This window comes from Falco naumanni, chromosome 12 (assembly GCF_017639655.2).
Source record: "Falco naumanni isolate bFalNau1 chromosome 12, bFalNau1.pat, whole genome shotgun sequence".
In the NCBI taxonomy this organism is placed as follows: Eukaryota; Metazoa; Chordata; class Aves; order Falconiformes; family Falconidae; genus Falco; species Falco naumanni.
In genome coordinates, this window is record NC_054065.1 from 11,715,605 (window position 1) to 11,740,475 (window position 24,871).

The 24,871-nt window shown below is 42.1% G+C and overlaps 2 protein-coding genes across 7 annotated transcripts in view; both read left to right on the forward strand.

The window, feature by feature from the left end:
- The first annotated feature begins 873 nt into the window (after window positions 1–873).
- On the forward strand, window positions 874–15,481 carry YIPF4 (Yip1 domain family member 4). Its single transcript, XM_040611959.1, has 6 exons — window positions 874–1,140; window positions 4,648–4,801; window positions 7,753–7,924; window positions 10,010–10,087; window positions 11,958–12,071; window positions 14,433–15,481. The coding sequence occupies exons 1-6, from the start codon at window positions 1,056–1,058 to the stop codon at window positions 14,568–14,570; spliced, it is 741 nt and encodes a 246-aa protein (XP_040467893.1). The 5' UTR covers window positions 874–1,055; the 3' UTR covers window positions 14,571–15,481.
- A 3,156-nt stretch (window positions 15,482–18,637) lies between these two features.
- BIRC6 (baculoviral IAP repeat containing 6) overlaps window positions 18,638–24,871 on the forward strand; it is a 183,434-nt gene continuing 177,200 nt past the window's right edge. For all 6 annotated transcript variants that reach the window (XM_040611995.1, XM_040611998.1, XM_040612001.1 and 3 more), the window contains exon 1: window positions 18,638–19,016. In XM_040611995.1, the coding sequence (XP_040467929.1) occupies window positions 18,764–19,016 (253 nt within the window). In that variant the 5' untranslated portion in view covers window positions 18,638–18,763. The remainder of the gene's footprint in view (window positions 19,017–24,871) is intronic.

Genomic DNA, 24,871 nt, shown 5'->3' on the forward strand with positions numbered 1-24,871 from the left:
TAGACATGAACAAAATATCTCACTATGGAATGAGAAGCAGATTTAAAATTAAACATGGTAACAGACAGTTGGTAGGCAGGGGCAGGCAGAAGGCATTGGCCATGTGGATGAACAACTTGTAGAAGAAAACTAGGAAAACTGTTGCAGATGGTGATGAGGGGGTGAAGCTGTCATCCTAGGGCGCTGCAGATGCAGAGTTTCCGCTGCCAGCCTTCAGATCAGATCTGGGAGGTCAGGCTGGACTAAAACATCTGGCCTCACACACTGCCCACCGCGACGACGGCCGCTCTGGCACCGAAGCGGCCAGCAGCACCGAAGCAGCCTGGCCGGCCTCCGAGGCCCCTGCTTGCAAGGGGGTCGCTTCTCACCACCCCCAGAGCCTCGCCAGCCGCCCTTCCGCGAGCAGCATTCGCTGCAGGAACACTTTTTTTGGGGGGTTGAGACATTCACCGGGGCCACCTTTTGGCGTGGCGTTCGGATGCCGCACCGACCCCGCACACGGGTCACCCCGCGGCCTCGGAAGGTAAGTGGCAAGGGGCGCCACGAGCCGGCAAACGGTGGGGGCCCCCCGCTGGGCCACAGCCCCACGGCCCCAGCCCACCACCGCACCTGTGCGCCGCCAAGGGGCCCCCGCGCGGTCCCGGCGCCGGCAGGCAGCTCCGGGGCAGGGGATCGGGCGGAGCGGCCCCCCCCCGCGGGCAGGAGGCCCTCGGCACGGTGCCCCGCAGGAGCCTACCGCTCCCAACCCTCACACGAGTAGAGTCGCGCCTCGGCCAATCAGGAAAAGCTTTATACCGGAGTCGAAGTGACTCAATCCTCGAGACGGAGCCGGGGAGCCAGTCAGCATTGGCCCGGCGGCGACCAATCACGGCGCGCCTTGCAAGCGGCCAATCGGAGGGGCGGTGTCGCTTGTTGTTGTCCTGTGAGGCGGCTGCGCGGTGGTCGTTGGGTGCCGGCCGCCGCCGCAGGAGGGACGCGGGGAGGCCCCAGGCCCTGGTGCCCGCTCGTCTCTTCCTGCCCGCACCGGCCCCGCAGCCCCCGCGGAGGGCGGGGAGATGCAGCCCCCGGGCCCTCAGCAGCCGCCGCTTTATGCGCCCAGCAGCGGGGACTTCACCTTTGTCTCCTCGGCAGACGCCGAAGGTGAGCGCGGGGCCGCGCTCGGGGCCGCTCTCGCTTTCCCGAGGGAAGGGCTGGGCCGGTCGCCGGGGGAGCGGGCGGCTCCCGTGCGGCTGGGGCGAGCGGTGCCTCCCTTGCCCTCCCCCCGCCCGCCCCCGCGGCCGGTGGCGTGGCCGGAGGCGGAGCGGGGTGGCTGAGGTGGCCGCTGCCCTCGGGGCCGCGGGGCGCCCGCGGCGGGTGCCGGGAGCGGCGCTTCGGGCGGCGCGAGCCGCGTGGCACCTCGGCGTGGCAGGGCCGGCCGGGCCGCGTCCCTCGGGCTCTCCGAGCCGTACGCCAGGCTGTGGCCGGCGGCCTGACATAACCGTGACAAGCGCTGTCGCGGACCGCTCCTCATCCCCGCGTTGCTGGGAGCGCAGTTTGGTGTCTTTCGAAGATTGCCCCGTATGTTCGCAGTCGCTGCGATGCTGTGCCAAAGTCTGTGCCGTGTCTCACTTCAGCACAGTAATCGCGGGGGAAAAGAAGCTCTGCGTGTAGTTTAGGGGTGAAGCGTGGCCAGCTGCTGCAGCACAAAGAGCTGTGGTGTACCAGCATGCCGTGAAGATCCGCCTTAAGACTGCAAAAATGAACGTACAGGAGTCAATGTTGTGCAAACTTATTTTGGTGGAGGATGATCTTTTGGGCTTTACCTATTTAAACAGCAAGCATTCCACTTTATGTGTGAATTTGGTTACCATTGTAATTGTGGATAGGGGTAGGGGTTCATGTAAATACTGACTCATGTGCCCCACCCTGGAAAAGAATTACTGAAGTGGGAAAACTACTGAGAATACCTGTTCTTTAGTGAACTTCCCAGGCCTTCTGACAAGGAACGCTAATCAACAGGTACAATCTTGGCAGTGTTTTTTCATTGTTGTTGTTTTGTTTTTTTTTCTTCTCTACCTTGGCCTGAAAAAGGATCCACGTACCTCTTCTGGATTCCCCCAGAAGTATTTGTTGAGCAATGCTGAACCCAATCCAATACAGCCACCTTTCCAGTAGGATGTGTTAAATTGGGCTCAGCTGTGTATTCTTTATCAACATAAGTGAGGTTTGATCTCCTGCTTGTTCAAGTGTAGTTCTGTCTGCAAAGTCCTGCATAGACTTACCCTAACATATAAAAACATAAAGTAAACAGCTTGATACTTCTAAAAATACTAGATGTTGCACTCTGATTTCTATGTTTCCCAAATCCCGATCCCTGTGAAAGTATAAGCTGTTTTATTTTCCCATCTTGTTTCCATAAGAGTTAGGCTGTTTGTGGGAAAGAATGCTGGAGAGGTGTTCTCAATGAAGTGGACAGATACAGTATAAAGAACAAACTGTTAGGGTTGGGGGGGTTTTCCCTCTTCTATAAAAAATTTAGAGCTTTTAAAAATTGAGAGCAAAGACTGTCTTGAAAGCTGGTTTCCCACAGTACCTGGTTGAAATGACATGTGCAATACCTCAGTTTTGCTTCTGTGGTGTTCTGCCTGAGACAGTAGCAGTGAAGGCACCCTAACTCTTCCTGGCAAGCATCAGAACCATCAATTCTTGGCAGATTCTTCAGTACTTGGTTGGCCTGCTGTTAACCTTGTCATTCAAAGCAGCCTATAGAACAGGGGATGGTGGATTTTTTTCCTTGCTTTCTGCACCTTAATGTCCTATCTGAGATGTCTTGCAAAATAGACTTAAAATCATGTTAATAGGTTTCATGATTAAGAAGTGTTGTTCTAAGTATTCACCAATCATTGGACTGCTAAAAGGAATCTTAGTAAATAAGACTGGTGCAGAAGTTTCCCTGCCTCAGGATGGATTGTCAGTGAGCGGTCACTGAGAAAGGAGAAATAAATGGCTGGTTGGACTGTTACATTTGCTTGTCCTAACAGTCACGTTTGTGCGCAAAGAGTAGCAAGAACCTGTCCTTGCAAAGAAGTGTATTGTTGTAGCATAAGCAAATATTTTTAGGTGACAAAAGTGTCCCAGTGACAACAGAAAACTTTGGAGGCTTTCTTTACCTTGACGCCCAGGCATTGAGAATACATTTTTCTTTTTTCCTCCCTCTCTAAACAGCAGAGAAAGGCTTTTCTTGTGTCTTGCGAGATCAGTGTATGTGTGCTGGTACTGACAGGAGTGAAGAGAAATTCCTTTTTTAAGTTATGGTCATCTTTACAAGGATCATGCTCAGATGATGTTCCAAGAATCAAAGCAATGGATCATTAACTCTCATGATTATGAAATGGTTGAAAAGCATTTATGGAGAAGCTTAAATTTAAGCTTGACTGGCCTAGAAAGCTTATTTGGGAAGGAGAATTTTGTTAAATTAATTGTGATACTGAGTGATCAGTGAATGCTTCAGACATGCTGGCTGAAGACACTATGAGATTCTGTCAGATCTTTATTTCTAGAAAACGACGTTGCATTTTGATAGAAAATTTTGCAATTGTGATCTGAAAATATGGCCCAATTTGCCTCTGTGAGAATGTGTTTCAGGAATACTCATGATAGCTAGGTGTTTTGGGAAATTTGTGCCTAGGAACTTTTCTGGGTGAAGAACGCACAACAATGAAAAGGCATTGGACGAGAAGAGAGTTTTTGTGTCTCAGTGTATTTGTGATAAGGTTTATACAAAAAAATTTACATGTTTCGGTTTGGATTTTTCCTTTTTAGCAAATAATGGAAATCCATGATTTCATAAAGGAATAATTATTCCTTCTTCTACATTTTATTTCTTCCTTCAAGTTGCTTGGTATATTTTCAGTTACTATTCTGCATTTTTCATCTGTATATAACAATACGAGACAACAGAGTAGTATTTATTGGTGACTTTGACGCAGCCAGAACATATATAAGTTGCTCTTTGTTTTGGTTTCTTTAATACTGTGGCACAGCAAGATCATAGTATATTGAAGAGAACTCCTTGTATCTCTTCTTACTGGCTGGAGCATAAGGATCTCTGATAGTATTTTTTTTCTAATATTTTCAGCTGTATTAAAGGCAATTACAATTACAAATGAAAACATTTGGTCTTATTTCATGAGAAATTGGACATAAAAGCAGAGAATGTTTTAGCCGAAGGAGTGCCACTGTGCAGAAGTGGGCTCCAAAAGATGTATAGTATGATCAGAAAAGAAGTAGTAAATAATCTACAACTTAGAGTATGATGAGACTTTCATTAGTGAACTCCTTTTATGCCATATGCTTAATGATAAAGCACACATTGAAGGCTTTCTGTCATAACACTGTGTCATCAAAACATGAATTCCATTTGGAAGCTAAGGCTTGGTAATTCGAGACCTAAACCGACGTTGTTGCTTTTGCATTAAAACTGGAAGTACCCTTTCAAATTCTGTATCTGTTAAAGTATAATTTTATTCTGTAACTTTGAATATTTTGTGGTGAGGAGCAGCACATGTGGCTTAATGTATCTGTTGCTTATCTTCCAGTACTTTTGAAATCTAATGGCTTTTGGCCATACATAAAAAGGTGTATCTTTCTCTCCCTTTTTCTTTTAAGATCTTAGTGGCTCCATAACAACTCCAGATGTTAAGCTAAATCTTGGAGGAGAATTCATCAAAGAATCTACTGCAACTACATTCCTAAGACAGAGAGGGTATGGCTGGCTTCTGGAAGTGGAAGATGATGACCCAGAAGATAACAAGCCACTCCTGTATGTCATAATTATTTTTGGGTATCTGTCTTTATTAGTAGTGTAGGAAAAAACCCCCAACTTGTAGCCTCTTAAGTTATACCCCAGCCTTTTGCTGTGACTGGAATTCAGTTCGACAGATTACTTGACCAATGATTGTTTTCTAGTGCAGGAATGAAAACATGATGTTTCTTATTATGGGTTTTATTTTTAGCATAAAAGAGAGGCTTGTTGTTCACTGTGGAGGAGGAAGGAAGGAGGAAGTAAAATCCAATTTTATTAATCTCTAGAAGTATAAAGCTTTTATGGCTTTTCTGCCCTTAGGTGTTGATCTTAAAATGATAGAATCGTTTAGATTGAAAAAGACCTTTAAGATCAATAGCGTCCAACTGTTAACCCAGGACTGCCCGGGTGGTATCTGGTATGGTAATTTAAAAATTAGGTTGTATTCTTTCCATCTTCTGCACTGATTATGTGAGTTCTTAATGCTGTCAAAGAATTGGAGGCTAAGGCAATCCTGTGGAAAGATTAATGTTAAGTAAATGTAAGTAAATTCTGTCAGTTATTCTGAAGTGAAAGCATTATGAATCATGCTTATTACAGTAGGGATGCTAGAAGCAAGGTTGCGCAAACTTTATGATCTTTGATGTTATAAAGCTAGATTAAAAGTGTTGAAAGACAAAACTGTCCTTAAAACTGAAAATCTCAGCATCCCTTGTTCTGTTCACAGAAACATGGGTGGCTGAAGAAAGTTTGTATCTTAAGGTTATTACACTGTGAGTCAGGCAGCCTGGGTTTTGGTCCTTGTGCTGTACCTAAGCAACTTCATACTCAGTGTCTCACATACAGGAAAACATATACAGTGTTTTCCTGTGTGAATTAAAGATAATGATGCTTTAAAAGCTTGAAGTGAGCAGGTGAATACTCTGGAGAACTCAAATGAGAGTGCTGGGAGAGAACAGATGTCTGTAGAGCTTAACAAAATGACACTGCTACTTGAAAAGTAAATTAAAGTGTGCAGAAGTAGCTCCTTGTGTGAATAAGTCTGTTCTATAAATCTCTACTTATTCATTTTGAAACAGAATGGTGTACTGATGTGAAAACATATTAATTCTCTTTTTTTTGTAACTTTTTATCCCACAGAAAACCCAAGTTTGTGATTCAAAGACAGCTAGGTGTTCTTAGCTGCTGATTGCTGGAAGTGAGAGGAATGCCAGGGAGATAAATGATCAGTTTGTGGCAAACGGGATGAATATAATCATCCTCACAGGAAAGGCCTTAATCTGACTTTCATGTAGCAGTTTTTACGCAGTTAGGATTATTCCCAGAATATGTGCTGTAATGAAGCTTGGTAACCTGAATCCTACAAAGGATTTCAAGAACAGCAGCCAGCTAAGGGAGGTTCACCAGTGTGGTGCTGCTGGGCAAGCATTTTGGTCAATAGAATTGAGATTTTTTTTTTTTTTTTTTTTTGGTCTCATTGGGCAGCCTTACTCCAGACACTTATTTCCTGTTACACCTGCCACATTTCTGAGGTGAGATAGCTGTGAGCTTCATGTGAAATGCAGTTTATTCACATGAGAAACTGTCAGAAGCCCTAGTTGATGACAAAGAATTATTTCCGGTAGGAAAATATTTGTGTTACACAGTCTTTAGAGTAAAATATAGGAATACTACATCCTGTTTAGGTAAATGGAGGAAAATAGAAGCTTCTAGTCTAATCCTTAAATTCAGGGATGTGTTAACAATTTTTGTTACTTACTCACAAGTTATTACTGAAGCTATTTCAGAATTGATATTACTAGCAATCCTGAAAATGCCTTGAGAGACTGAATGAGCAGTTGTCATTTTGTGGTTGTTTTGTTTTTTTTTCTAAGAGAAATTCTGGTGAATCATGTCTTTGCATTTTATTTCTTGCTTCAGCTTTTCTGGGGGGAAACCCATAATTCAAGGCCTTGTACAAAACTTTCATAAACAGACTTAGGACATGATTCTGCATTTTTCTCTGCTGTGTTCCTAAATGTAGAGCAGAGGGATATCTGCTGGAAGTCTCTTGCAACTCTTCAGAGCTCCTCAGTCATGACTGCATAAGGAAAACACTAACGTACAGTTCTGTTGTAAGGTTCCATGCATAAACTCAGAAGTGGAATTGGCCTTTACTTAGAAAGTGTGATTCCCTCCCATAAGGAGGGATTACTAAGACAATCACAGCAAGAGGTACCGGTTCATAGTCTCCTGTGCAGAAGAGTCTTCCAGTCCATTTGTAGCTGCTTACCAATAGTTTGTAACAGGGATTGGAGAAGGCAATTAGAGAAGAGCAGATCTGTTGATAGAATTTATTGCTTGTTTAGTTGGCTTTTATTTATTTTTACCATATTGGAAACAAGCCAGTAATTAAAGAATTGGTATAAACTGGTCTCCTGAAAACTACTGTGAAGCAAGTTAAACCCGATTTTACTTTAAAAAATTGGTTTTACCTGATATTTTTTGAATGGTTTAGGATTAGTGAATGTAAAGGTATTCTTTCTTGTGGAGTTTGAAATAAAATGTGCCCGTAATAAGTGTGCTCAGCATAGGAATGCACAGACATTCTACTTCCATGTATCCATGCCTTTGACTTTTTAAGTAGTTAGAATGGTATGAATGTGTCATGTATTCCTGCATGTCAGAAAATAGATTGATTGTCTTAGACTGGTGGGGTATGTTGTGTGTTTTCTGTTCTCAGTCTTTCAATTGTTTTTTGAATAATTAAATATATCTAGCTGTGTCACAGCGGTTACTGAATGTGGGATGAAGGTATGGTGTTGCTTTGTTGTGGACAGACTGTTCCTTTGCTAGTTATGGCTTCAGAAAGCCTTATGGGTGACAGGAGGCTTGCTCTATAAACCTACTGTTTGCCCCTGCACTTACTTTTTTATGCTCTATTTTATTACCATGGTGTATAGTAATGCTCACTTGCTTTACAATTTCAGGGAGGAACTCGACATTGATCTGAAGGATATTTACTACAAAATTCGATGTGTGTTGATGCCTATGCCATCTCTTGGGTTTAATAGGCAGGTAGTGAGAGACAATCCAGACTTTTGGGGTCCTCTGGCGGTTGTACTCTTCTTCTCAATGATTTCATTATATGGACAGTTTAAGGTAGGTATAAGCCTTCTACCTAAAAAGAAATCTAAACTAAATCTGGGGAAATGATTGCTAAGCAATTTGCATTCTTACGTAGGTAGAATGTCTTTTCTTCGCATACTAATGCGGGGCATTTCAAATGCTGTTTCACAAGTTAATCTGTAGAAAGACAGCAGTAAGAAATGTATTAGATAGCCCATGGATAACTTGATCATGATGAAATGTCAGGTTTGGTTTTATACAGTAAAAGAAAGGAAAGATGTGGTTTCTGGAGGAAATAACTTGATACTAACAGGTTTATAGTCATATTAGTGAATCTTCCCACTTGAATTGTGACCTTTTGTTAACATTTTTTTTATTACCAGAAAATGTTACCAAAGAACATTTGTTTGGATGCCATATTTTTTATTTTCTGACAAATAAAGCTACTTGTTTAATTCATACTATATCACTGCCGTTACCTGGTATATTTAATCTCCATTAGTGCCATTTGCTATTTTGTCCTCCCTGCTCAATTACAATCAAATAACTTTCCTCTGGTCAGTAGGCTTTTTCTGTAATTCCTTTTGAACTCCAGGGTGGATGGCTATTCAGAGGCATTGTGCAGATGTAATTGGCCTCCATAAACCCTGTTAGCTTTTTTTCTTTATGTTCAGATTGACAGTAGAGAAGCGGTATCTTTCGTAGTCACAATTTATATGTGAGCCTGGGTGATTCTGATTCAGAAACCTTTGCGACTATATGTGTAGTTACAGTTGTTTAACATACAACGTAGTAAAGCAATAAGCCATATGTGAAGCAGCAGAATGTGCTTATGCAAGGATTTTTGTGAATGGTGAGATAAAATCACTCCCTTTATGACCTCTGGCTTCCATATGGTGTACCAACGCTGACGAAGAATTCACTCTGTGTCTTGTTTCTATGAACTTGAACTGAGTAGACTAAATCACTGTATTATTAAAGTCTTTTGGGTGGACCACTTAGCTGTCTCCCAGGCAAAGCACGGACCGTTCCTTGACCCCACGACAGATAAGCTACTTTCTGCAGTTTGTGTACCTACTGTACATGAACAGTAGGTCTAACATTTCTTAGAAACAGTGGATTTAACATACTGATGTGAAAGTACTGTATATGTGTGAGGAGGGAAGGCAGTAGCTAGCAGCAGAGTGACTGACAGCAGCTAGACTAGATGAACTGAAAGGTGGGCTGTAAGCTGGGGAGAGATGAGCATTCCAGCTTTAAGACTTTAATCTGGTCCTCTTCCTTTAGACAGTGGAGGAAAGCAGGAGGTAGAAGGAGGCCATGTGCTAGTTTCACAGATAGCATAAAGCTGTTGTTATGGACTTAATTTTTAAATTCAGCCGTCATGCATTTGAAAATAGACTGGACTGAACTGTTGTTTCCTTGTAAAAAGGTATTTCAAAAGGGAGAGCAAAGGGGAGACTATAGTCCTCCCAGAGGCTCAGCTCCAAGAATAGCTAAGTTACTGTGAAGATTCTGTTAAGCCAGAAAATGATTTTTAAGATTTCACCTGTTTAAGAGCAGAGCAATGAAAGAATAAGGAAAAAAATGGCAGAGTATGTCCCAGGAGTCTGGGGCTTCTATTAAGCTGTAATCATTATCAGGCTCTACTGAGAGTTAGTCCTGTGTCTTCTGAGCATTCCCAGTTTGCGTAAAGTGGCATCCTTATGGATGAAAGAAGCAGAATTCCAACTCCTTGTATTGGTTGAGCTGGCTTTTAAAAACTGAGGTCACATTTTGTAATAGGCAGGATATGAAGACATTTATTTAGCTAGGGTGGACTAAGCTTTAGTTTTAAGTAAACTGTACGCTGCCACAGTATTACAATACTTAGCAAAACACGTTGCATATACATTCCATGTTCACCAAACTTACCGTTAATGTGATTCTGTAAATGTAACCTCTGAATTTTATTCTCAAGTTGCATTGTGATACTAAGTAAAAATATTCTTGCTGCAATTCAGAATTGTTTTGCATTTAAAAAAATCCGTGACAGCAGTGAAAGTGGTGATAGAAATGAGTTTTCTTTTATCACAATGATAATGATTAATACAAATGAATTATTGTTTATCTCTTAAGGTTGTTTCTTGGATTATAACTATTTGGATATTTGGATCCTTGACAATTTTTTTACTGGCCAGGGTTCTTGGAGGAGAAGTAAGTACCTGTATGCAAAAAGGACATAAGAGGGAGGTAATGTAAAGTCTCTTGACTACATTGTTCAGTAGTAGTTGGGTTTTCTTGGTGCTTGACTGTGGACCTTTGTAGCTGACGAAGAATGGATGCAGTTAGTAAGTGTAATGCCTACATTTTGGGTTGTTGGCCATCAAAGTAAAATCTGAAATACAGAGATGGTCAGCTAGCCTTTCTGTGTACTGGATGGTGCGCTGGTTGTGACAAACAGTCTGGCAATTTGTACTGTGAATCCCAGAAGCTCTTAACAGGTGCCTGTGATCCAGAGCTGAAGTCCATTCTTGAGGGACAAGTGCTTTCAGTTTATTGGTCACTGAGCTAAATGGGATCCTTTCTCCTTTGCACAGCTCTTGCACTGTGCTTTGTTAAAACTTCTATTTTTTTTTTTTTTTTAATGGGGCTAACAGCAATTGTATAATGTCCTTGTGGGTAGAGTACCTACCAGTGTTTGTTTTTATCTTTGGACTGATGCAGTTCAAACCCATTAAAGGATGAAAATCAGTGCATGTTCTTGAACTGCAAAGCCAATTGATGTTCTGACCTACATACCTCCCTCCAGCTGCTTGCACCAGCAGGGTTGGAAGAGCTGTTTGAGCTGTTTACAAATGAAGTCACTAAGTGATTCAGGTGTAAATAACAACAAATGACTTGCAGCAAGGCCCACAGACAGCTACAGTGAAAACAGTCAGGAGGGTAGAAAGTTCTTAAAAATGGCTCTGCAGCAAAAAATGCATTGAACTGTGTTGTGAAGAACCAAATATTCAGTGATGCCCAATTTTTATATTTTTACTATGCATCTTGCATTAATGATGAATAATGTTTCAGATTGCCTACCTTATTTATCTTTACATTTTTTAAACTTTCTTCTAATTATAATTGCTACAGTCTTCTAGTGTGAACACTGTTTTGAAAGAAAAAGCTTTTACAAATGTGATCACATGGTATTTCTGCATGCCACATAATCCAGATGCCCTTAAATCAATCTGTTTTGCAACTCAAAATGTGAAATTATTAGAATGTATAAATTGGCAAGGAAGTGTAAGTGCACAGTTGACTGTGAAGGATCAACAGCCACAAGAGAGTGATTGCAGGATGGTCACTTGTCTCGCCAGTATTTTTCCTGTTAAATCCAAGAAGGCTAATTTGGCCCAGGAACATTTCAAACCGTAATAGGGGAAAATCAGACATTTTAATCCCCATGAAGCTAAAAACAGTTACAGAATTACTTTGAACAAATCTGTTTAAGATAGTAAAAATAATTTTAAACTGGAAATCAGATTTCTGTGCCTTAGAGGGACCAGGTTCTAGGTCTTCCACTGATGCCAAAAGCATTCATGTACTTCATGCATTTATTTATGTATAATGGATATGAGTATGTTAATGCAGGAAATTACATCTTTGCTACTTTTGACAGCCAGGACTACAGCTGGTGATTTGAGAGGTCTGTTCTCGTTCTGTGCTCCTGGGTATCACACACACACCATGGAGAGTGGCGGTTGAGAACCACTTAAGGCAGAACATGAAACTTTGAGCAGTGGGTGGAATTACATGTTTAACCTGTATAAATTCTTCCCTTGGAAGTGATAAAATTGTCATTTACAACTTTTTTTTTTAAAAGGACAATGTTCTAAGAGAACTGAATGATTAATTAAAAAAATTCTAGGGGGTAGCATACAAAACCAATTTTCATGCTAGCAAGCTTCCTTTAGTTGAAATCTCATGAATACCTAAGAAATTATTATTGCTATTCATACTGTTATTACAAGATCAGATTGTGTATGGTGACAAAGATGGAGTACTACAAAGCTTGTTTTTATGTGCTTGAAAATTTCAGGTTGCTTATGGCCAAGTTCTTGGTGTGATAGGATATTCCCTACTTCCCCTCATTGTCATAGCACCCGTACTTTTGGTGGTTGGATCATTTGAAGTTGTTTCTACCCTAATAAAAGTAAGTTCAGTATAATCTATTGTGAATTGTTTACAGTTATTTTTAAGTCACTTTCCTAAGACTACAAGTATGAATCTGTTCAGGACGACATAACAATATGTCAAAATAATCAGAACTACAATGTGAGGTCTGTGATCCTCTTGGTGGACATGACTGCTAAGCAAATTCTGTTTCAAATGTTTGAGTACTTGGGGGATGTACAGACCTGTTGCTATAACAACACCTGTTGTTATCAGGTTAGCTTATATTTAAATATTTTGTGGTGCTCTAATGGTCGCATTAAAATAAATAGGATTATCATTTTGAGAAAAGGATGCATAACTAAACCTCAAAATGAAGAATCTGAAAATAAGCCGTTTGATCCCTTCCCCCGTCATCCAGTTTATTTTTAGTTACTGCAGCATGAATATGACATTAGTCATTATTCCGAGACCTTCCCGTAGTGGTAGCTTTACAAAGCCCTTGATACCCTTTGCAGAGACAGCAAGTATTGTTCTGATTTACCGCAGATGTGGAATGTAAGGCACAGAGCAAGAGTAACTTCCCTTATACCACCTGCTGTTGGATGCTTTTTATGCAACTAGCAATGTTCCCTGATAGATCGGAAAACTACATAATGTTCTTGAATGCTTCCAGTACTACTTAAAACCCTTCTAGGTAGCCTTTGAGGTCATTGCTGAACTTTTGGAAAGGTTGGCTGAGGAAGTTCTCTTCCTAGCTAAGCTGTACACTTTCTGAGTTCTTGTTCTGTTGATTTGATTGATTTCTGTTTTTTTTGGCGTGCTGGTAAACAATATAATTGAAGCACAACTGAAGTGTATGATAAATAACAAAATTGCTGTGTTTGTGATTTGATAACTTGTAATTACTGTGAAGCGATACAGTCAGCAAATCATTAACTTGCCAGTTAACTAATGTATAACTTGAAAATAAATAAATGTTAATGAAAAGTCTGTTACTTGAGTACTGGTAACAATCTTACATGAACTTCAGGGTGAATCTGTGCTAGGTTCTTACCTTTACATCATTAGTGTGAAAATGCAGGACGAGCCCCATACGGCCAAAACTGTTTATGCTGTGACAAGTACTGCTACTTACGGCCTGAGAGCTCTGCGCTTGGGGAAATATTTCCCAGTCCTAGAGTTGGGGAACTTACAGTGAAATAGTGACATTCCAATCAGTTCTTTGCCAGTTGCAATCAGCAAAGTAATGCACCTCAATTGTTTCAATTGCTGCAATTTTCCTAATGTTTCTTAGGGAATTCAGTCATGATTCTTGAATGTTCTTCCTGTCCATCTCTGCAATCCTAGGTTAGGCAGCAAAAACAGGAGTATGCAGTCACATGCATATTTTTTTGTTGGGTTTTTTTTGTTTGTTTTTATAATGGCAGTTGAACAGGCCACATAATCCCTCAAGGGGCTTCAACTCCTGACAGAACTGTAGGACAAGTTCTTCGCTGGGGTCCTACTATGTCTGCCCCCTATGCTCTTGTGTTTTGCAGAAGATCACAGTGACTTTGCATGCTGGATGGTTTTAAGTATTTTTTTCCTTTTTTTTTTTATTAATACTCGAGGTGCTGCTAGAGGATAATAATGTCTGATTACTTTTTGCTATAACCTTGTTAGTTTGAGGTTTGAGTTAAGTTCACTGGCCTCAAGACATTTTTTTTTCTAAATAGGCATGTTAACTTCATATAGCACAGTGGATGTTCATAGGTAATGTTGCTTTCTGCCAGTCTTTTAAACTGGTTCTTTCTTAATTTAGTAAGCAATATAGTTTTTGATACAGATTGTATTTTGGCAGGCTTCTCACTGCACCTGAAAGAACTATGAATATGAGGTTCAGTTACCTTGAGGTGGAGGCACCGTAATTAAAGAAAAGTTTGAGCCAGATAAATCCTGAAATAAAAAATAGTAATTAAACTCTCTGGTGTATATATTATAGAGGAAGAGTCAAGTACAGTGACTCTTTTGCTTAAAGAAAGGGAGGGGTCAATAGTTGGGGTCAGTCAAGGTAGAAAGATAAGTTACTAATCCAGTGATGTTTCAGATTACCAGTGTATATGGCTTGCTTTATGATGTCTGTCTTCTATTAGAGAAAAGTTACTGTAGATCCTTAGCTGTTTACTTCAGTAAAAATGGCTCAAATAAAAAATAATATGACTCTTTGTTAAATGTTTCTTTAAAATTAAATGAAAATGTGTAGTGTATTCTTTTCTATTCATAGTGTGTGTGTGTGTAGTTCTCCAAAATTCTTGTTTGAGGGAGTCTTAATCCTGTTGAGAGAAGAACTGATTTTTGTCTTGGTATTTGGAGAGATTTTCTTGTGGTGTCAGCTAAGATTGTTCATCTTCTTTTTCAGTTGTTTGGAGTCTTTTGGGCTGCATACAGTGCTGCATCATTACTAGTTGGAGAAGAATTCAAGACCAAGAAACCCCTTCTAATTTATCCAATCTTTTTATTATACATTTATTTTCTGTCCTTGTACACTGGCGTGTGATCTAGTGCAATATGAGGCCAGAAACTGTATTTTATTCACTTGCAGACTGATAACACATAAGAATAAGGAGGCTGGAGATAACACAAGTGACTGTTTTGTATCCAGTTGTCAAGATGTTTTAAGATCGGAGAGCATATTTGTGTATATTATTTAATGAAGCAATTGTAGCTATATAGATTTGTATCAAAGTTCTAGGTTTGTTTAAAACTCTTCAGATTTTAATGAACAAAATAAAAGAACCTTGTGTTTTATAAGAAAATGCAGCAAAACCACAACTCAATACCTGTGCCAAAAGCACTAGGACCAGATAACTACATTCGAGGAGAAAAATGAGAAGTTAACTGTAACAATCTCAAAGTGCAATTTTTCTTTTGAGCTTAAACACAGCTGGCTTTTTTGGCACAGCAAATTCTGTAGATAATATATATTTATGAAACAGTCCTGATTGTTCACAGAATAGTCTGTATAATCAAGACATGAAGATACTACTTTTAATTTAGTGCCTCAATTACTTTGATTTGGCTATTGAGTTTTTATAAATTCCAATTTGTTTTCAAAACATGTATATACTGTGTATTTTGTATCTATGGCTTGTGTGTAGCGTAAATACTCCATGGTTAAGGATGTATATTGGGTTTTTAAAAGATTGAAGATACAAGTATTTGAAGTCTTCATTTAATATCTCTGACCAAAGGAGCAAGATATTTACCGCGTGACATTATTAATTAAAATGCATACTTAGAGAAACAAATTATTTTACTTAAAAGTATAAATTTACAGAGAAAAGGGGGAACACTTTTCTCAGCTGTAGTGGTGGCTTAATGTTGGAGAAAAAAGATGATCTATCAAATTTGTGTGACCTTTAAACAATGTTATTTTATGATGGCAAAATAAAAATAATGCTTCCCTAACTGTTTTACAACATCTTGCTCTGTCTTGCTTTTAATAGCATGCTATTTAACACGCATCCATTCCCTTCCCCCCCACCCCCCAGTACTATTAATTCCTTGTAAAGAGAAAGAAAAAAAAAAAAGATTTGTAAGGCCAGATTTTTCCCTCCACTAAATAAGGCAGAATTACAGCCTTAGTAACAATTACAGTCTTGCTAATTTTGACTATCCAAGGGTTATGTAATAACGTGATGACATGTTAAATATTTCCTGTGTACTGTGTTGATGGCTTATGTAATGGTCCTTATGGTAATGTTTCTTCATGAGGGAAGTCCACTGAAGTTCACTTTGCATGGTACTAACTTAGGCATTTGCAATCTTCAGTATTTAGTATTGACAAATAGATCTTAAGATTCTTAATTGTTTTTGGGGTGGTTTTTTTGGTAACAGGAAAAAAGCATTCCCCATCCTTTTTTTTTTTTTTTTTTTTTTTTTAACGCTGCAAATAAAAATCAACCATGACAAGGTAATAGTAGAGGCTGTCTTTGATCCCTGGTGGACATATTTCCTTATCAGAACTGTAGCTTTTCAGCTTTTTAGACTGTGTAACTTGCTGTTTTGGTCACTTATTCTTACCACTCGTTATTGATGCAAAATATATATTTAAATTCCAGCTCTACCACAAACCTCTAGTTTATTTGGTCTGCTTTTCTGGCTGATGCTTGTATTGGTTTTAAACAGAACTACTTACAATTGATGCTAGACATCAATTGTAATGTAATACTCTAGGATGTAATACCTTAAAGGAGAAAAATTAAGAGTGAGTGACTTTTCACCTAACTTTTGACTTCTGCAGAAGTTCCGGTGGAATTACTGCAGAGTCAAACTAAGCCAATTATACCAGCAAGTTACTACTTATCTGCAAGTGTTCTGTGAGCGTTCATACCGCATTCTAAAAAAAAAAACCAACAAACCAACCAACTTTAAAAAAAATGCACGTTAGAGTATTTAAAAAAAAAAAAGAAAAAAGCATGTTAGCTTTGGAATCTTGCATGATAATCTGGTTTTATCTCTTTTTTTTTTGGTTTTTTTCATGATTTACACTTCTTTTTTAACAGGAGTATCCAGCTAGTATTGGAAGACTCAACCCGGGTCCTGTGAATACATGGTTAACTAACAACCACAAACATGAAGGGCAAGGACACATGTAGGTTACTAGGCTGTCAGAGAGCTTTAAGCTTAGTTTTCCTTTGCATAGCTGTTCATGAGATGTCTGTACTGGATCCTGTGCATCTGAAATGACTATGAATATTCAAAGGATGCAAGAAATGTTCTATTTAACTTCCTCTATACTAATGTTCTGTGAAATTTATAGTTGCAATTTTAACTGTTCCTTTCCACAGACTTGGCACGTGTAATATGCAATGTAGATATGCACTTAACATAGTACATATTTTGTACACAATTGCAGATTTGCACCTTTTAATCTTAGTCTCTCTAGGGTCACCTTTTGCATATGCTGTGCAAGAAATATGTACAAACAGCTCTCAAATGGTTCTGATAGTTTGTAATAACTTTGCATTCAACAAACTCATATTTTAGATGAGTGTGTAAATACAAGATGTATTTTATAAAAATTTTGAATTAAACTTGTTTACAGAATGTATGAAGCTCATTTATATTTACTGAATTAAGACACATCTATATTCCTATCTGTGTCATCAGTCTCAAGCTTTGAGGCTATAAATAAGTTTTTCTGAGAATATATATACTGCTTTTTATCTGTCAAAACTACATTAAGACCACATCCATCTGGTAAAAAGTTCCCTTTGTAAGGTGCAACACCTTATTTTGAGGCAGAGGTGTTGGTATTAGATGATAATGTGACACGCTTTTTGGATGATGTTTTGTGCAGAGCAGCTAGACACGTCCATGCGTGTATGTCTGTCTTCTTCTCCCCATTGGATATGTTTATCAGAAAATTATACCTACTTGAAATGTGTATCAAATCATTTGCTTTGATGTGGAGACAACACACAGCTTGAGCTCTGCTCAAAGTTTTGTCGCTATCCTTATCAGCCTTTAATCTTTCACTTGAAGTAGCCAAGCAAGCCTAAACGCTGACGATTTTGCTCTTGGGGACAACTTGCTTGGCCTGGGTGGCACGTGTACCCCTGGGGGTCGTGGCTTTTTCTCCTTACACAGACACGATTTCAGAAATCATTTCCCTGCTATCGCAGCCTGTGCCAGCTTTGGTCCTAGTAACAATACTCTTGTGTAGGAAACTGCATCGTATTTGAAACTTTGTTATATGTAAGACCACCCCTAGCACAGAAGCTGTCTCATGTCACTGGGATAAACCAGCACCTACAGGTAGGCATGGCTGGACAAGGTGCACTGGTGGGCCAGTGGGTGGAACGGGAACACCTCGGTGCAATCAGAAAGCTTTACTACATGGTGAATATTGCCTCAGAGGAAAAAAAAAAAAAAGCAAGCTTTCACGGGCACAGTGCCTCCATCCCCCCTTTTTTGGGGGAAACCCCGACGCTGGAAGCACCTCGCGCCCCCGCAGGCGGACACCGCCCGCCGCCGCTGAGCGGAGCCCCCGGCCGGGCGGGGGGCGGGGGCCCGCCCGCACGCCGCCTCGCGCAGGAGCTGCAGGCAACTCCGGCAGGGCCGGCCCCGCGCCGCTCCGCCTTCGGAAAGAAGCCCAGAGCCCGAGAGCCACCTCCCGGGGCGGCGGGCGCGCTAGGCCACGGGGGCCGGGGCGGGGGGCGGCCGGCTGGCAGCGCTCGGGCCCTGGGAGACGGGGCCGTTACGCCGACTGCCCACCGGAGAGCACCCCTCACCGGGGCTGGGCCCGGCGCCCTCCCGGCCGGCCCGGGGGTGACCGCTGCCCGCGCCGGGCTGAGGAAAGGCTCGCGCCCCGCCCCGCCCCGTCGCGCCCCGCCCCGCCGCCGGAGCACGCTCACCACGCCCACGCCGGCAGCGGCGGGGCGCCCCGTGCGAGGCCCCACCCGCGGGGGAGGAGGATACGCGCGCGCAGTGGAGCCCCGCCCCCTCTCTCCCCCTGTCCCTCTCGGTGACGAGCTGCTGCCCCCCCCACTCCGCCCCCCGCGGCAGGGCCGGCGGTCGGTTCCGCATCCGGCGCGGTTGTGTCACTTCCTGCGCACGCTGGCTCTCTCCCTTTCCCCCTCTCCCCGGACCCGGATGGTGACTGGCGGCGGCGGCGGCTCCAGGGACTGTCACTGAGCGGCTCCCTGTGGGCCTCTTGTCCTGAGGGCGGCGGCGGCGGCCGGCAAGATGGCTGCGGCGGCCTCCTGCTCTTCGGCGGCGGCGGCACCGGCCGGGCCCGGGCCCGGGCCGGTGTCGACCGGGCCGGGCTCCTGCGAGTGGCTGCTGCTGCGGGACGGCTGTCTGCGCTGCGACGCCGACGGTCTCTGCAGCCTGTGCTACCACCCGGCGCTCAACGCCATCCTGGCCGTGACCGCTCGCGGCGCCATCAAAGTCATCGACGGCACCTCGGGGGCCACGCTGCAGGCGTCGGCACTCAACGGTGAGCGGCCTGGCCCCCGCGGCCTGCCGGGCCCCCGAGGCCTGCCGGGCCCCGCTGCCGCGGCCGGGGAGGCAGGCGGGCGGGCGGCGGGGGGGAGCGGGCCGCGGCAGCCCCCGGGCGCGATCGCGGCGCTGCGGAGCCGCGGGGGAGGCGGCCGGCGGCTCCCCGGGAGCAGGGGTGGTGGCGGGCGGGGGGTGGCCCGTGGGGAGGCTCCGGGGGCAGCGGCCGGCCTGGTTCGGGCCCAGGTGCCGGGGGGTGCCCTGGTTCTGTTGCACCCCTGGTTTTTCAAGCCTGAACGGTTTCTGCTCTTCGGGGCAGAGAGATTGGTGTAGGCAGCAGCGACGCGTGTTCCTTCTCTAAATCGTATTGGCGTAGTTACTAAAAGATGAAATGGGGATGGAAAGCTGTGATTTACAGGGCTGAATTTTTTCCAGTTTATTTTTTCAGCTGTTCTTGGGGATGACATAACATTGAACCTTCCAAAGATTAGAATCAATGTATTACGCAGGACAGGCATAGTTCTGATTCTAACTGTTAGCATGTTACTGTGGTTTTATTTATTGAGCCTTAATCTGCGTTTGTGAAGGAGGTTTATTTCATGGAAGTATCATTAGCCTTATAGCTCAGAATTAAGATCAGAACCCTCGGTGAAGTCGTTTCATGGTCCGTTTTTATGTATATTTGCATAGTTCCTCAGGCTGCTGAGTATCTTGACTGTCTCTGGTGCCAGTGACATTATCCCTGCTGTGATGTTAGGGAGGCAGGGTTATGGACTGACTTTGTGGAGGCCATGACTGTAGTAACTTCGTAACTGCGAAGCAGCTTTCTTTGTTGCCCATTAGTGTTTCTACACTGCTAACAAACTAGCTGTGTAGAAAAAGATTCATATGGTATGAACAGTTTTTATTCCTCATACATTAATGTTTCTTAAACTGTGGTACTTGTCAGAATATTGGAGCTAGTGGTGGGGTTGTTTGGTGTGTCACGAGACCAGCCCTTGGTGCAGAAAGGTACATTTCTTACTAGTTGTGTGTTTCTGTGTTCAGGTTCTCCTCACAGTTCAGCGTTGCTAGTAAGAACTAGCTTTGCTGAGCGGTGGTAGTGCAAGGCTGGCATTTGCCGCCTGAACGTGGTATAGTAATGTCATGAATCGTATGGGGATGCCATAGTCTAGGCAATGTGTATGCTTTCACCTTGAAAACCTACAGCTGTATTACAATGTCAAACTGAGGAGAACAAAACAAAAATCAGTGATTTCCTTTCATAAGTTAAAGTTGGCACGTTGTAAAGTGTAAAGGTTAAATGTTTGGGGCAATATTTTTTTTTTTTTTTGTGTGTGGGAGTATTAAGAAGGTGTCAGCTGCTGTTGTTGTTAGTCGCTTGTATTGAAAACGAGGCTCCTGTGTGGTGTTTCCCGCTTTGTTCAGAATTCAGATCATTCTGCTTCTGTAGTTCCCTTTCTTCTACCATGCTATCTCCTAAAGTGCTTTTTTTTTATTAATATCTTTATTTCTCGATTTTCTTCAAGCTATTGCCAGAATTTGAGAATTGCTTTTAAGTTGTGGATGAAGAGGGCATAAATCGATGACTTAATTTGTAATTGGTTGAGGAGAACATGTTTAATTTTCATGAACAGAAAAAGTGAACTGTAAATCAAAGCCTAAGCTGTTGTTTTACACTTTTCTGTGATAGGATCCTTGCAAGGGGTTTGATTTAGTATTCAATATGCTAATGGAATTTCTCCCCTAAATAGTAACTATTTAAAAATAACTTACTGCTTTGCTTCTGTTACGTGCATGCAGTCCTGTATTCAGTCATGTATACTTCCTTTAGTCTCAGTTGTCTCTCTGACAACATGACTGTAAAAGATGGATTCTACTCCTCCTCATATGAAGCAGCGGAATTGCTTGCTATCTACCCTAATTTTATCAATGCCATATAGCTGGTGATTATGTTAGCGGAAAAAAAATGTATAACCTTAGTTTAGTTTGAAGAAACTTTAAATTAATTTCCTTATAGATTTAGACCAGCATGCCTGTCAGAAATCTGGTTCATCTCGGCAGCTGGTGTCTGTTGCGGCTGTTACCAGCTGTGTTCACTCTTGTTCTCTCCCTTTTCAGCCTGTTTTTGGGAAGAGGAGGAAGAGGGAATTCAACTGTTCTCTGATGTCTGCCTACTCTGTACAGTGTGAGCTCTTTTAATGTAGGATAGTAGTTGGGCACTCAGACCTGTAGGCCAACTCTGTCCCTGCTCCCTCCCCTGCCATAAATGACAGGTCAAAGGATATTGTTGCTGCAGGGACTTCTGGTACTATAACTAAAAATAGAGTCTCTAGGAATTAAAACTGTTTCTCTTGGGAGATTGCTTGTCCTCCTTGGTAATTGGGGCTGCAGATCTTTTGCCCTGTCAAAAGATTTATGTTGGACAGAAATGCTGTTGCTCATTACCCAAGGAAAAACAAAACATAGCAGGCCTCTCTTTCTCGAAAGCAGAGCAAGGAAAAAGATCCCCCATCAAGGGAGGGAGATGGTGGGAAACTCCACCAAGCTTTGGTTTTGCTTTTATTTGCAGTTGCTGTTGACTGCAGCAATACATTAAGCTTTGGGCTCCTTCTCAGTGAAAAGATTGAACCTGTGGAATTCTGAATCTGGTAGAGCAGTGGAGGCTGTCTTGGGTGGAATGTAAATGCAGTTTGCTGTCTTTGGTGTGTAAAAGAGCAAGACAAAAGATTCGCAGCCAAAAGACACTTCAGGTTGTAGATCAGGTCCAGACATTAGAATGTGATCTCTGGTCTGCACGCTTCAGTTCCTCATGTGAACATCACTGATCTGATGTATGTGATGATCCATGGATTGTTATTCTGAGCCCAAACTGTAGGAATCCAGTGAGGATTACGATTATTATTATACCACACCATATTTTCATCAGATCTACCTTTTGAAAGTGACATCTTAATCTGTTTCCTGTATGGGCACTGTAGGCCTGTTCCAGAGGGCCAGGTGATCATTTGCAACAGCCCAGACTGCGGTAGCGAATGAGAGTACTATTGGTAAAGGGAAAATCAGATGGTCCTTTAACATTGATCTTCGTCTTACCTGGTCACAAGGTTGTCCTTTTTGTTCTCCCAATGCTGTTGAATACGCACTACGTGTTTCAGAGAGCCAGACTGGGAGTGCAAGGACAATTCTTGTGATTACTGGGTATTAGGCATTTCTGTGTTTGCTAGTCGTAGTCAGGACTAGTTTTCAATCTGCCACGCAAGTCTATCAAGTACTTTTATTTTCCCTCTTGGGCATTTAAATATTTGTGTGCTTTCAGTTTCAAGTTGAACACTGGTAGCCAAAGAGCATGCATGATCAGTCTCCAAATACAGCACTAAGGATGAAACTTTTCCTCCACCTCAAAAAAACCAACCAAACAAACAAAAAAAAGCCAGACCAAAAAATCCCAAAGTATCAAAGCAAACTTCCAGAATAATCTCGAGTGACTCTTTAGTTTTCGTAGAGATGTTTGATTTATAATTTCCTTCTGTTTCCAAATAAGAAAACTGCTTGAACTGGGAGAGTGCTGTAATTCCCAGAGAAGCTTGACCAGGAACACAGAAACTAAAATGTACTGTCAGATTGACAGTGACCAACTTGGATGTTTCTGTAGAATTTTCTAAATTAATTTGACATAGCAATGGCTTCAGAGCCTTGTTCGCTAAAATGCAGTGTTTCATAGTTAAGATCTTTGAATTGCTATAGAGACCCTAACAGTAACCAAAATACAGACTTCTGAATGCATACAGGGAAGGATCTGTTCATTGTCCATACATACCAGTTCTTGTAGGGGAAACAGAGACTCTGCCTTATCACCAGAGGCCCTCAGCTGCTGCTCCTCCAACACAAGAATTCAGAAATCAATAGGTCCCAGCCCAGGAGGCTCGTCTTGCCAGCAAGTTCAACACCATTTTCTGTCTGTCGGTGTTCTCTTTTGGGAAAGTCCTATTTGTCTTCAGCTGCCTCACTTTGAATTATGGAACCTTGGAAATCTATCAAGGGATGTCCTTGTTCTGGCTTTTTGTTTCCTTTCCATGTGATGCAGGAAGCAAAACAAGAAGAATCCCACGTTTTGCAGCTTAGGAGTCACAGAGGGAGTGTGTGCTTCTTACAATGTCTAGGAACAAACTGTTGGGATGCTCTGCCATCCAATTCTAGGCTTGAATTATTTGGGACATCACCAGCGGCTTTAACTATTTCGAGCTCACTGTGGTGACACTGCTCAAGTTGTCTCCTTCATTCCTCAGAATTGGGGCGAGTTTTCTCATCTTCTTGGCTCTTATTTTCATTTACTTGATTATGAGACAAAAAAAATTAAAAATACTAATGATGAAGGCTGTTGCTGTTAATAAAGAATTTTTTCCTCATCTGTTTCTCATTGCATGGGGAATGTTGTCGAATATCTAGTGATCTGCTACAGGCCACCTTGCATTTGAGTATGCTTGAATGACAATGCTAGTCTGGGTAAAATGCTTCTCAAAGAGATTGTTCCAGTGATTTATGTGATCTTAAGGTCATTCATGAAGATCCTTAAGCACTTGAAAAAAACAGAATAGGAGAATTGTTAAGATTTGAGTTCAGTGTTTTATTCCAATAAAGATTCTAGGCTGCCATATGCCGCATGTGTCTGGCAGGCTTGATCAGGGTATGTCAGATATTCCTTCTTACTTGCCATGGATCCTGCCAGACTGACAAGATGCCATTAATTGATATTTCCAGGCTCTGTGGAAGCACATCTGGATTATCTTCTGCAGAAGCTAAAATAGAGTAAAAATAGAGATCTGATCACGTGCCTTTAAAGGGGCATTTGCATTACTATCTTTATTGTAGGGATTCAGAAGTAACAACAGACAGCTATGCAGGCGTATGTTATGTTGCCAGGCAAGATAGCAGAACATTTTTCATTTTATTGACAGATCATTCATATCTGGACTGATGGATTCATGGCTATCATTGCAACAGTAGCATCGTATTATTAAATGTTGCAGTGTGCTTTGATGTTGGATAATCAGAAATTTCCTAGCCCTCTGCGAATGAACTTTGAGAAAGGTCTTCTGCAGGAAGATGTGTCTTGAAATGCTTTGTAGTGACCCAAAGAGGAAATACTGTGCTCTGCATCAGGGATTTGAACCTTGATTTCCTCCTGCCCTATTCTATTTCACAGGTAGTTAAGGTATTTCTCATTGATATGGAGAACCCTCGGGGAGAAAACCTGATTTTCAACTTCAGTGCTGATTGTGGTCCAGCTTTGGTCAAGATGGCTTTTAATATGCTTATGTGATGAATCCTTCAGCTCAGCTCCCAGTCATGTTGTATACTGTATTATATAAAGCGTAGAAGAAATTTGGCAGAAGTATGTTCTGACAGAGATAATTGATTAGTTCAAGTCCAGAACATTATGAAAGAAGGCAGGTAGACCTCTGTTGGACTCGGAGTAATGGAAACATGGAGAAGGTTTTTGCTTCGGATTGCCTGGCCTAGTGATCTTTAGAAGCCCTGATCTTTTTGCTATTCTGAGCATCAGTGGTTTGGATCTTGTATACTCTTCTGTCCTATCAGCCAGCCATAATGTTAGCTGGCTCAGTAGAATCCCTTTCTGTGTCTTTTGTTATATTGCTTGTAACTATTTTTATGGTTGCTATTGCATCGGTATCAGTAACTTGAGCTTAAGGGAAATACAACATTAGGATTTTGTAAGGCAGTCCTAGACTGAAGAGTCACCTTAACTGTTTCTCTCAAGCTTTTAGTAATGATTATGCCTGATTTCTGGGTATGGTGTTGATCTGTTCTTACAGGTTTTCTTTACAACTTACT